At 37.5% G+C, this 14,146-nt stretch overlaps 1 protein-coding gene across 1 annotated transcript; it reads right to left on the bottom strand.

Annotated features, from left to right (window-relative positions):
* Positions 1 to 3,087: 3,087 nt before the first annotated feature.
* On the bottom strand, positions 3,088 to 12,562 carry si:dkey-206d17.12 (uncharacterized protein LOC563108 homolog). Its single transcript, XM_034125455.1, has 6 exons — positions 12,462 to 12,562; positions 9,986 to 10,527; positions 6,444 to 6,583; positions 5,065 to 5,299; positions 4,804 to 4,904; positions 3,088 to 4,674 (listed from the first exon to the last, which is right to left on the bottom strand). Exons 2-6 carry the CDS (start codon positions 10,501 to 10,503, stop codon positions 3,791 to 3,793), a joined length of 1,878 nt encoding a protein of 625 aa, XP_033981346.1. The 5' UTR covers positions 10,504 to 10,527; positions 12,462 to 12,562; the 3' UTR covers positions 3,088 to 3,790.
* Positions 12,563 to 14,146: the final 1,584 nt, after the last annotated feature.

The raw sequence follows: 14,146 nt of genomic DNA, 5'->3' as shown, positions 1-14,146 counted from the left end.
ATAAATGAAAATGTTCAGCATAATAATAATAATAATATTAATCATAATAACAAGGCCTTGCATTTTAAAAACAATTGTTAACAGTGCTTGTAATTATTAATTAATTCATTAAATAATGATATTTTTAGTCTGGATTTAAAATCAGCAATATTTGGAGTAATTGATTTTGTAGCTCTGTAATTGTTGGACAAGTAGATCATTAATTTGTTTCTAAAAAATCTTGCTACATCTGCCTAAAAGGTCAATATGTTCACAGTTTTCTGCTGCTACTTATCTTTCCTTTGAATATGTCTTGGATTCTTATTTCATTTACGTGTGCTTGACACTTGATTCATACTGTTTTACTTTTGTCTAGCCGCGGTATTGCCTCTTTGCTGGACAAAAAGAGAAATCTTGAATCTGAATTTGGATTCTGCAGACAATATGGGACTAGAAAAGTGTGTTATCTCCCATTCAGTCTATGCTAATGGCCTATATAAGAACAGAAAGCACTGGCCTGGTTTCAAAGAAGGTTTCTGCTGATCTTATCTGATGCAACAAAATGTTCCACACAGTTCAGCTGGAACGTCAATCAGATATAACATAAACACGCGGTTTGCCCTCTTCCTGTGAAAGAAGTTCATTTTCGTCTTTTCAACTATAAAATGCATGTGATAGTATTTGAACATTTTCCTCTGAAATACAGTGCTGTAGAAGTGCAATTACCTCAAAATAGATTGTTCTTGCATCCTTTCGCAGGCCTACACAATCTTATATTTTTCTTTAAAATGTATAAGTGCATGTTTATGTGGCCCTCTGCCCAGATTTTCATTAGTAATTATTTTCTTGCTACTTTTTGCTTTAGTGACCTATGCGCACACATATTAAATGTATATATTTCCTCATTACACATCTTCACTTATGCATGCAGATGTGCCTAAATGTGAGTAGGTTATATCAAATTTCAGCACAAGCAAGTACCGTCAGAGTATATTTATGTAAAACCGTTTCCGTGATTGAATCATAAATCTCACTTAAATGTTGTTCTTCTTTCCCTTTCCTCCAGCAGCTTGTTTGTCGGTTAAGCGGCCCGTGGCTAAACCTCCCTGTGTAACAATAAATGAAGCAAACACTTGTTGAAATTCAACACCTGTCAGACCAACACAGCATGTGGTAACTGTGAATGAGATCATGGATGATGTTTTTTATGTTATCTGATCATTGTGTACTCTTGAAAATAAATTTGACCTTAATTGGACCTTAAGGTGGTTTAATGTCACAGAACAAGTTTTGACATGTCAGCGTTCCCCATAAAAAAATGTTAAACTCAAACCGCTGATGACCTTTTGAATTTATGCGTTTTAGCTGCATAGAAGAGATGTTCTTACAGACCTCAGCGCTGTGCAAAGACAACAAACATGTTTTGCATATACATATTTCTCCTCAGAGCACATACATTTGCTGTGCTTCAATGTAATATGAGGTATTTGTTCATAATTCTGTGTAAAACGTCAAATACATTTAAGTGCAAACAGGACGACCCAGACGTCATGGTGGTGACCTGTCAATCAAATGGTAGCCACGTCCTAAAAGGTGCCCTGCTTTATCGTCTAGTTTCACTTTAATTGGGGCTATGGCTTACAAAGTTAATATCAAGGTGTATTAAAAAAGACTTGAGAATAGAAAGTGAGACGACGAACTTATTATAATAAAAATAATATGAACTGAGGTAATAAATGAAGGGAGGTGTAGGGTCATGTTCTCATTTACCAATATACAATCAGACTTGTTTTCACCCCCAGTGAAAGAAAGCACATTTTAGACACTTCCCAATTGGCTTCACTTTTTAGAACCATAGGTTGCTGTAAAGCACAACACAACTGAATCTCCAACAAAACTGTCTGAGTCACGTTGCAATCTGGGAAATGTAAGCAAAAGCAATTCAACAAAGTATATACAATTACTGATAAACCTGCACAAACAAACTTGATGAATTACAAAACCCAAATACTCAAGATTTAATGGACCTAGTATTCTAAACACATTTGGTCATTGTCTACTATGATGACACCAATACATTTCTAATAATTCATTACCATTTAATCACATATTTGTTGCTTTACCTGGTTTTATATCTTCTTTCGTAATAGGATAAAAGATGTTACCCTGGGCTTTATGCTACTGTCCCAATTATCTAAAAGTTAATCTTTTAATGAGGAGATTTGTTTTGCTGCACATAAAACGCTTCTGGTGAAAAAGAAACATGTCCAAGTAGTTTTGGCAAAGTTAGAGTCAAAGTTGAAGGGTGTGATGAACAGGTTTTCTTGTATACACACACACACACACACACACACACACACACACACACACACACACACACACACACACACACACACACACACACACACACACACACACACACACACACACACACACACCACACACACACACACACACACACACACACACACACACACACACACACACCACACACACACACACACACACACACACACACACACACACACACACACACACACACACACACACACACACACACACACACACACACACACACCAGCAGAACAACCTAAGAGTTATATCCAAGTCGTAATTCACCATGATATTTAGTTACGATATTATTTCCTAACTGTCATCCATTACTTTTGCTCTTCATAAAAACAAAACAAATTCAGGTTCGTCCTGCTATTGGTGACATTTGACTGTCCCCTTAATCTTTACTTACAGTTATGGCTGTATCATCTTGGGTCTGATCCCAAAAAGCTCAACTGTTACAAAACAACAGGGGAAACTACAACTATAATTATATAAAAAATAATATATGTGGGAAAATTGAAAATGTGGATAATGTAAAAAAACAAACATAGCAAAAGCAAATAAACAAGAATACTTAGCAGGGAATACTTAGCATCATAAAACCACTTCTCTGTTTTAAATCTCAATTTCAGTGAGATGAATTGTTAATTATATTAAGAATTGCTCTGAATAATTGACAACACAACACATTGTTTAATCAACAAGAAGCTTTTACTGAATCAATCAATCAATCAATCAATCAATGTTTATTTATATAGCCCAATATCAAAAATGTTACATTTGTCTCAGTGGACTTCACAGTTTGTACAGAATATCAGTATGACAATACGACACCCTCTGTCCTTAGACCCTCACATCGTACAAGGAAAAAAAACTGAAGGGTGGATCCATCTGAATTATCGCCCAACTCTAGTAAAAGCATAACAGGCACAGTGCCAATATGACACAAAAAGACATAACAGGCATAATACAAGTTGACAGTAATATTGGATCGATTACAGGTGTACACAAATAGAGTACATTCTGAGTTGACAGTAACAGGGTGTTGTTTTAAATCCCATATAACGGCATTAAAATCCACTTCTCCCTTTAAGATTTGTAAACAAAGATACAATTTGTATCAACAGCATACTGCCTCTTATCTTACTTACAATTTAACAGTTTTAAAAAGAAGCTCAAATACAGGACTAGTCCACTTGTACACAGGTATTTCTTTTAACAAAAAATGTTTGTATGTGTTTTGGCCTTTTGCACACTGGCGTCTAAGCATTAGTTTAAGAGATTGTTTAGTTCCTATGTTAACAAGAAATTGTAGGAAATACCTGTGGACTAATGCCTGGACTAAACGATTGTCTAAAAAATGCATTCAAGTACAGTTTACAGCAAGGTGGATACCACAATACATAAAAACACAAACTCATGTTTCACTTTTCTGAACATGTGTTCACATCATCGCTGGATCTCGTCTCAGCGACTATTTCTGACTCTGCAGCTTTAGGATCTCCACTACCAGCATCTGTGGATCCATCAGCTGAGGATACATATCCATGGCTGCATCTACCAAGTTGACGCTGAAGATAGCAAGCAGCTTCTTTCTCACAACCTCCCTCTCCTGCCCGCCAGGTCTGGACCCCGGAGGAGCCTCCCACTGAGAGCGCTCCCTCGACAGGCGCTGGACCACCTGAGGATGAGCCCCTATTGGGTCGGACCAGTACTGCTGCTGATGGTGGCTGTGGGCTCTGCTGTGCTGGAAGTCTGTCGGCTGACTGTACGCACTCACCGGGTATTCGTTGTAGCTGGGGTACTGATGCATGTAGGGAATGCTGTAATGCTGGTTTTGGTGCTGGAAAGCAGGCGTCGTGCCTCCAGAGGAAGGGCCATGTGAGCAGCAGCTGCAGGGAGGGCTGTACTGCTGTCTCACACTGTGGCTGTTCTGCAGGCTCTCATACGCCGTCGCATACTGGTGATCACACACACTCTGAGGAGCCTCCATTGGCTGACTGTCTATAGAGCCTAAACCAGAGTCCAGCTGCTCCCAAGAGCCACTCTGCCGCACTGACATGAGGTCAGGAGTCAAGCGCTTCTCCTTTTTAGATGTGGCCTTCTTGCTGGAGCGGTGACTTTTATGATCTTTCTTTAGGGAACCACTCTCGGGTCCCAAAGTCAGTTTCCGTGCCATGTCCTCCACCAGCGAGAGGCTCTGTCCCGGCACAGGACTGGAGCGAGTGGAGGATTGTTTCTGAGCGGTGGACGGGTGCTTAGCGTTGACCCGAAGCTCGTCGGCAACAGAGCGGTTGGACTGTTTGGCTCGCTCTGGATGGTGGAATTTACATTTAATCCCATAAGTGCACTTCTTCCCTGAGGAAGAATGAAACAGAATATTTAGTAGTGCAGATGATTTTTGTATCTGATACTGAGCTATGAAACAAAAAGTATTTGTGACACCTGCCAAGCAAGACCAGTAATGCGTTGTAGAATTGTTCTCACCATAAGGACATAGTTGTTTTTTCTGAGTCTTTGGAAACCTCCGCAAAAAGTTTTCAAGGGTCGGTCCGTAGCGGCCCAGAGGATCATCAGGAGGCATAAACCTTAGTGAGGGGGAAATTAAAACATTAGTAAACCTAGAATTACTGCCTCTACCAACCAGTTAAGTTGCACTATACATCAAAGTTACAGCCAAAATGTGAACCCTTGACCTCAATATGAAAGCGGACAGGGAACTTAGTGTCTATAAAAGGCAAAACTCACTTGTTATTAACAAAGGAATACATGAGCAGCCTCTCCTCAATGAACCGTTTCCACTCAGGCTTCTCTCCCTGAAGGTCTCGGTACATGTCGTTGGACACGATGATGCCGTCAGACTCGTAGCCCAGCTTGACGATAAAACAGTCGTCGTTACAGACCACCCGTTTGCCCGCAACACGTCTCGATGGCGTGAACACCACAATCTTCCTTTTCTCCAGGTCTCGGAGAATGTGCTGATCTGTAAACCAAGCATAACATCACAGTTAAACCTGTAGTAACTGAAAACATCCATCAGTTCAAAGACAGCCGTTTGAAGTCCTGTCACTGTCAAACGAAAATGACAAAAACTGCAGTTCCTCAAATGTTAACTTGACGCCGTCTCCAAAACGGGGTCAATCTCCATAGACTCACATTTTATAATGCAAACATACAGCAAAAATAAACATGATAACAATCTGGTACAAAAAAGTAGATTTATCAATTCAACAGACCACTTTCACATTGTCATTTACAAATATGGAGTGAAGCCACTTAAAGTCAATCATTACAGATCATAAGCTAAATAATAACCACCATATTTCAGGAAACTACAAATGCATTTGTGTTCTTTCCCAGCAGAGAGATTTGACCCGTTTAAATATTAACAAGGGCCCTACAAGTACGTTGTGCAAAATAAAATATTTATCAGCATGAGCAATCTGTATATAAAGCAAACAAGCAGTACGGTGGGTTTCAGATGTAACCAAAAGCTGTGCCACTCACTGACAGCTCAAATGGTTATCTTTTGGTATCTCAAACCAGCGGAAAAACCCTGCACTTTTATCTTTTGAGATTGTATCTACATTATTTACACATAATGATCATTTACTGGCAAATGGGAAGAAACCAAACCTACAAAGGGTATTTCCACATTGTAAGCAGCATAGCTCACTCGCTCAAATCAAATGGTTTTTAATTCTGCTTTAAAGTCTATTCAAGTCCTCAAATTAGACTGCAACAATAATCCAATCATTATTATTATTATTTATTTTTTCCCAATTACCTCCTCCAAGCGAGAAGTACCTCGGTAGCTGACATATTCAAAATGTGTTTTATTTGAATAGCAGTTTTAATAAAAAAGTTTGCAAAGATATAAAACATTAAAAACTGCAAATTCACACTTTTTAGATGCTACCAAATGTAAATGTTTTACATTTTTGCTTACAGAAAATTAATAATGAGGAGGCCCAACCTCTAATAACAAAAGGAAAAATGATACGTCATAAAAACACCACCACACCTTGGATCCAATTAAACTTGAGGGCGTAATTGTGTGTCGGCACGGTGGCAGACGAAGAAGGAAGTAGAAACTTTACAACGGGTATAAATGGCAGGCGTCTGACCTGTGATGGGAACATCTGGCCGAGGCTGCTCCTTCCTCCACGAGGGAACAAACACGGTGACTTCACTGTGACCTCTGTCCATGAAGAAGTCCACAGCCAGCTGGATTCCCAGACAAGAGAACACTTCCTTGTTCCCGTGGCTGAACGAAAGAAGAGGGATGGGAAACATTCACACGTTAACAATTAAACAAATGTCCAGCCAGTTCAGAACAAAGGCTGAAGTGTCTTTTATGATACCACTCTTTGATGTTCAATCTACATCACAGCTCTTATCAAACCCCCACTATTTGTCGTGTTAATTAAAGACTCGTTAAGAGAACAAGCTCACTTTTCTATAACAGGTTGACTTTCATAATTAAGTCTTAGATATTAAACCAACCTATTTTCTTTATCTATGAACAGTTTGGCCTATAATAAGTCTTACATTGTTTAGAAATATCCAACCCAGGCGCTCAAAGCCCATTGTAATGTCTTCCTACTGTTTGATATGTCGAAGAAGCAAGTTACAGCTCATTTCTTGATTTTTGTTTAGAAAAGAATATTAAAAGATTGATTTATTATCAATTTACAAATCACCTGATTGTCATTGGCACAAAGAGAGTTTAAGGTGAATATTCATGATCATCCCTATATAGTATATAGAACCCTGTACCAGCAACTAGCAGATTGTTACCTGTAGAATAGTTCAAATGTATATATGTACACACGTTTACTTTAGGTTTGATGTGAAAACACGACAGTTGACAGTGTCAAATAATAAAGAGAAATAAGAGGGTAAAAAAAGCCGATGTGAAATGCTGTTGAGCCTGTTCATGTGGAAATGATTTATTCCTTAATAAGCAGTGCTGTCCTTTAAGGAAACAAGAACAAAGTCACATTGTGCTGATTTGCATATTGAGCAGCCTCACGGCAATTCACCTGAACGAGCGTGCCCGGTTTGAAAATGCAAAATAAAAGGGTGTGTTTACTCCGAAACAGCAAGAAGACACACAGTGTGTGTAACCTGTGTGTGCGTGTGCACTCTCTCACCATTAGTTCCTTAAACTGTGTGTGCAGGTTGAGGTATGAGGAGGTGAAAGGAGGAAAAGGTTGTGTGTACCCCTGAGGCAGTTCCCAGAATGACTGGCAATATGTCTAACAACTGCAGATAACAACAGTAGCTAATTGTCTATGACACTGAGGGAATATATGACCCGATGTGTTTCAGAGTGTGTGTGAGGGCCCTTGTGCGCACACAATGTATGTAGATGTTTGTATGTAGATGTTTGTATTGTCCTAGGATGTAATAACAGTCCTTTAACATTCCCTCAGGCCGTGCGTAATGCAAATACAGAGTCAGCATTAAGCACCAATCATAACTCACCAGGAACTCCTAAAGTATCATTAGTTTGTATGATATTATCTGTGCCAGTAGCACCATGAGGTTCACTTTGGTGCTTTTGAGTGAGAGAACTGTTGGATGGATTGCCGTGGAATTTGCTACAAACATTCATTTCCCCCTCAGGATGAAATATAACTACTTTTGTGATCCTCTGACTTTTCATCTACCGTCACTATCACGTCAAATTTACTTTGGTTTATGACTAAATATTTGCAGAACTACGTCAGCCTCAGCTGTACTTTTTGTTTGGTGGTTATTAGCAAATGTGAGCATGCTAATGTGCTAAACAAGTATACTGGTCACATGTTAGCAAGCTTCAAATACTCAGACCTGGGCCGCAACATAGAAAAGGGTTAAATACTTAGGTTACAAAAAAGGGTAAATAAGTGATTAGATTACCGACAAACTAAGTAATATTAGTAATTATCATTAAATCATAGTCTCTAACGTTGGTGAAAAAAAACTTTTTCTTGTTGTGAAATGTTGCCATTACCTGGTATTGAGATAATCCAAAAGAAACAGATGGTATTTCAGTTACGTTAATTTAATTTTGTTAGTCTTGGATGAGGTTACTGACTACAGTTTTTATAAGAAATGTAATAGAGATACATTTCAATTCCATTGCCAGCCCTGACGTTAGCACTATGTAGAAAGTGTAGATGTTGTATTACTTCTCCTGTTTCATTAATATTAGAAGGTTTTATAGTAGATATGTTGCTAATAACATGAACAACCTATTCAACAAATCGAGTCAATTCTGCTTTCATTTAGCAGTTAACCCTTTAACAGCCAGCGCCACCATTTGGTAGAGCACATTTTGTGTCTTGATATCTTGTTGAATAAAAAAGGAAAAGAAAGTTAGGCCAACACAGGATATAGACATTTGCTGTTAGGCCAGTGGTTTCCTGTTAGGCCAATTCAGCATATACAGTAAGATGAGCAAGTCTTTTTTTATTATGAAAAACACTTTGCATTACTTTTTTCCATTTCTTTTTTTTACAATTATAATTTATTATCTTTTATGAATATACCTGGTTGTAAATATTGCTCATTTTCCATAAAAGAAAAAAATGTATTTGAGTTTGTGTTTTACAAATACTCTACTGTATATGATGATTGTTGAAAATGCACTTTTACCATAAAAGGCCAGCTCGACCAGTTGGTAGAAGCTCATAAAAACAAAACTGTGTGGTCAGTTAAAAAAATAAAATTGTTTGTGGTTATTTGTGGCCCATTTGATAAATAAAATGCAAACAAATAATTTTTCCATAGCTTTTTTCTTGGTCTGGCAGTTAAAGGGTTAAACAGTTAGCAGTTTTTTGCCACAGACTCCTGTGGAAGTTCACATGAAGCTGCATATCTCTATCTCGGTTTATAAAATCTTAATCACATGAACCTCCCACTACAGTTCATCTTTATGCACTATTTATAACCCAAATAAAAACTATCAGAATGATGTGAGTCAGTGTTGGGAAGCTCCCCTCGTTTCTTATCAGGCTTATCACCTTAATAACGAGGAAATTATCTAAAAACAAGACTGAATCATAGAGTGACTTGAGGTAAAAGGAAATATCCTCCTGGTTCCTGTCAATGCCTAGAAGAAAGACTTTGCTGTGTGTGACCCCAAAACAAATGTATAGCTCCAACGTAAAAGCTTTCCTTCACTAACAAGTGCTTTACTCCTCCCTGTCCTCGAGCAGTGAGCAAGTGTGGAAACAGTTAGAGCAGGAGACACGTTTTTATGAAACTAACTTTTTATTTTCCTTAATCTGCTGATTATTTTCTTGATCAATCGATGGCTTGCATGGTCCATAAAGCCTAGAAATAAAAGCCTGAGGTGATTTTATCAAAGATATTCAGCTTACAATTATAGGCTGCAACTAATAATCTTTTTCATAATCGATTTATCTGTTGATTGCTTTCCAAAAATAATTGTTTTGTCTTTTGGAAAAAGCAAGTCTAAAATGAAGTCTTTAAATGTTTATTTTTTCAATCAAAAAGGATTAAATTATTATAAAATAGAAAAGGTTTTCTTTAAAAAAAATAAGGTTAATTGAATTAAACGAGTAAGACCTAATTAAAAAAAAAAAATGTAATTAACAAAATAGGTGCTGATTATTTTGTTTTTCAGTGGAATAATCCATCATTTCACGGTCCTCACCTCATGGCCACGTTGCTCCCGTCTATAACGATGGGTCTCAGAGCATCGTCCTCTTCGGGGATCTCCTCTCTGCTCTGCGGGGAGGACACTGCTCGGGGGAGCAGCATGGTGGGCCCCGCAGGCTGGGGCTCCCCTCTGGGCACCAGCACAGACATCGTGGTCACCGGCCCCTGCTCGGGCCCCCCACCGGCCTCCTGGCTCGCCCCGATCTTCACCAGCTCCCCCAGGAGTTTGTCTGTGTCCATGTTGGGGCCGAACTTCTGCTGAACGGCCTGAACCTGGGCCGTGGAGTACCCCAGCTTGTGGAAGAAGTCCAGCTGGGCATCCGGATAATGGGGGCCCGGGGAGGGAGAGGGTCCGCTGGGGAGCATTCTATCACTGGAGGGATGGGAGGAGTTTGGATCCGGTAGGAGCGAAGGGAAGGTCCATGAAGAAGTGCCGGAGTCTGGGAGGTTCGTAATGTTTGGGATTTTACTCCACGGAGGTCCAGATGTGAAAACAGCAACATCAGCATTCATGTCTTCAACTCGCACACCTTCCACCTGTTGGGGAAAAAACACATTATAAGATACTGTGCTGATACTTATACTGCAATACAATTTGTGAAGCGTAAGTGAACTTTTTACTTAACTACCTTGATTTCACAACTGAAGTTAATTTGCAGGTTCAGATTATTAATACAAAATATAATGAACAAATACCAGATGAAATGTAGAAAAATATATAAAAAATGTGCCCACACTAGACCAGATTTAACAAGCATTTAACACATTGATGCATCAATAAATATATTTCAGTTATATGACAATTGATAACTGTATTCTGAATTCAGGTCACTTTTATTTTTAGTACTTTAAGTATAATTTGATGCTAATACATAAATAAGGTTCTGAATGTACGACTTTAACTTGTACCAGAGTATTTCTGTACTGGTATTGTTAACTAGCCTTTTTATTCCAGTAAGCTAAAAAACAGCTTTAACCTCTCAAATGTACGTTTTATTATTTTAATTATACATTATTTCTTTTTGTATTAATCGAGTCATTGTTAGGTATTTTTAATGGATAAATAAAAGAAGCCCATAACAGTTTTCCACTCTTCAAATGTGTCCTTTGTCCAATCAGAATCAGAAATACAAAAATGTATCACAATACAAGTAAATAACTAAATTCTCACATTTGCAAGGCTAAAACCAGGTTATGTGTTTGATAAATGTCTGAAATGAGTAAAATATGATCAAACTAGCTATAGATAATCAACTTTCAGTCCTGGGAAATATATCTTTGCTTGAGTGTAAACATATTGTCATCCTCCCATCTGACGGAAGTTAAATGCGAAATAAAAGAAGAACTGATAGAGGAAATAACCACAGATTATTATGTCATTCCCTAAGAATCTGAAACTAGAGTAAAACGTATTGGTGGAAAGTAACTAAGTAAGATATATTTACTTAAGTAATGTACATATGTATATATATGTTGAGGTTATTGTACTTTACATGACGTGTTATCTTTGGTATTTTGTACTTCTATGTCATTACAATCCAGAGGCAAATAGTGGACCTTTTGCTCCGTTACATGTATTTAACTTTACCGATTTAGTGTAATATTACAACATATAAAAAGGTAATGTTTTTATTATTAAGGTAACAAGACATTAGACTTAAATTATAAATGCACACCAGTCATATTAAGTAGGCTCAGTTAAAATTAGCTCTACTTTATAAAGTAATCATATACATTATTCTGAAGAGACCTTCTAGTGAGTAGGCTACTTTTGGAAGGCCTACTTTAAGTATATTTGATGCTATCATGTTTTTATTTTTACTTAAGAGAGTGCAGGAAAAATATAATTATATTAATAATAATATTATTATTAATAATAATAATCTTTATTTCTATAGCACCTGTCATACAATAATTGCAGTGCTTGACAGTAGACAGTTGACATCTCTTAAAACACTCACAGAAAATTGATATCACATAGAATACAGTTACCAGTAAAAGCCATAAAAACAAACTTAAAATAGCATAGAACAGACGTATAAAAAATAAATGTAGATTAAAAGGTACGACGATAAAAGTGTGCATTAACAGGAGGACAGTGCAAATACAACACAAAATCAGCTGACAGGTGAACATGCATCAGAGTGCATTGAGAAACAGGAGGTAGCTTCCAAAAGGCAAAAAATTGTACAAATATTTTTTAAGTATTTGTTTTTTTAAAGACTTCAACCGAGCAGGCTTTCCTGATGTCTAGGTACTTTGTGGCATAGTACTTTTAACAGAGTCATTATAGTGAATCTAATAACATCTAGTACAACAATATCTATTTCCACCATTGTTGAATATTCTGTTTAAGTGGTGTGTACTTTATAAACACAGGGCAACAGAGTGTCAAACAACTTAGTTTTACAAAGTCGCTGTTTCTGTTTCCGCTTGTTCAAACCTAGCGAAAAGGACGGACATAAACGTACCTTAAACAACACGAAGGAGCTGTTGAATGAGTATCTCCTCTTAGGTTTCCAGGTGAAGGATCTGCTGCTGCTGAGCTAACGTGTCGACGAGGCGGCTCTCTCTGGAGCTGTGAGCCGGCAACAAGGAAGTCGGGTTTTCCCTTCTCTCCACATGAGACCACAGCGCAGGTTGGGGCGAGTCACATGAGCACCAGTAAAACAGATAAACCTGCTGCCTCCGAGCAGAGGTGGGAGAAGTGCTCACATCTTGTACTTGAGTAAAAGTGGAAGTACCAGAGTAGGAATACTCTGTTACAAGTAAAACTCCTGCATTCAAAATGTTAGTCAAGTAAAAATAGAAAAGTATTGGCATCTAAATATACGTAGTCATTATGCAAATTGATCAATTTCAGAATAATATGTATTATATGTTTTGATTATAATTATTGATGCATTACAGGTCACCTATTATGCAAAATCCACTTTTCATGTCTTTTATACATAAACATGTGTCCCCTCTGTGTAAAGAGATTCTGAAAGTTTCAGGAAAAAAGATTCACTCACTTTCTGTCCTGATCCATTTATATAAAAACCTGTCGGAAAATGAGCTGATCAGATTTTGGCCACTTTATGATGTCATAACGTTTTTTTGGCTTGTGTAACCATTAGCCAATAACCAACCAAGGTAAGACCCCCCCCCCCACCTTATCACCTGCATCTCCTCCTAGAGCACCATTGTGTTCTTTTTAACCAAATATCTGAGGGGCGTGGGAAGTGGCTCCTTATTTTCATCTAAAGTAAAAGACAGAGAATCAGCACTTTTGAAACAGGGCTGAAACATAAAGGTTTATGGGATGCTACAATGCACGATCTGTTTGGTATTTCGAGCAAAACACTTCAGAGACATGTTTTGTATATATCTGAGACCTATAATATATTGATGAAAAACAGTATAATAGGGGACCTTTAAAGTGTTATCAAAGCTGGTAAAGGTGCAGCTAGTTTTAATGACTTTGTATACTGCATGGTAGATGGTGAATTTACTCCAGGTGTAACTAAAGTCTGATTTAAGTGTTGATTATATTTCCCATCATTAATCCAAATCTGCAAAGTAACGAAAGGTACCAAATACATGTAGTGGAGCAAAAGTACACGATTTACCTCTGAATTGTAGTGGAGTAGAATTACAAAGAAGCATTAGATTGAAATACTCAAGTAAAGCACAAGTATGTAGTTAGTTACTTCCCACTGCTGCCTCTGAGGGCAGTTCTCTATCAATTACATATGCATGCATGAGGAAAATTAGGTAAAGCAAGTAAAAGTGACATCACCACAATGTAGAATTAGCCTAAACTCGGCTGCAAGTACCTACAAGACAGTGTATTAAAATTACAATTTAAAGTACTACCAAAATGGATATAATTTACAGGCCTACTTTAGTATGCCAGATCTCTTAATACATAATAATAATTTAAAAAATGTAGAAATTGATCATTATTAATAATAACCTAAATCAATAAATTATTTTTCGAATCTAAATCTGCTAAAGTACCTGACTGTTATCAAATAAATACAGTTGACAAAACAGTAGCATATTGCCCTCCAAAATGTAGAAATAATCGTGTGTAGCACAAAATGAAAAGTAGTATTAGCATCCAACTGAATAATCGCAGAGTGGCTCTCTTTGGAATAATATATATTATTTT

This window comes from Trematomus bernacchii, unplaced genomic scaffold (assembly GCF_902827165.1).
Source record: "Trematomus bernacchii unplaced genomic scaffold, fTreBer1.1, whole genome shotgun sequence".
NCBI lineage: Eukaryota > Metazoa > Chordata > Actinopteri > Perciformes > Nototheniidae > Trematomus > Trematomus bernacchii.
Note: the sequence above shows the minus strand (reverse complement) of the source record. Positions and strands in the feature narration are given on the sequence as shown.

Excerpts from the sequence above, each read along its gene's own strand:
- si:dkey-206d17.12 (XM_034125455.1), bottom strand. The coding sequence starts at position 10,503 with ATGAATGCTGATGTTGCTGTTTTCACATCTGGACCTCCGTGGAGTAAA. Across the intron at positions 4,905-5,064 it reads TATTCCTTTGTTAATAACAA|GTTTATGCCTCCTGATGATC; the intron begins GTGAGTTTTGCC and ends CCCCTCACTAAG. Across the intron at positions 4,675-4,803 it reads AAAACAACTATGTCCTTATG|GGAAGAAGTGCACTTATGGG; the intron begins GTGAGAACAATT and ends ATTCTTCCTCAG.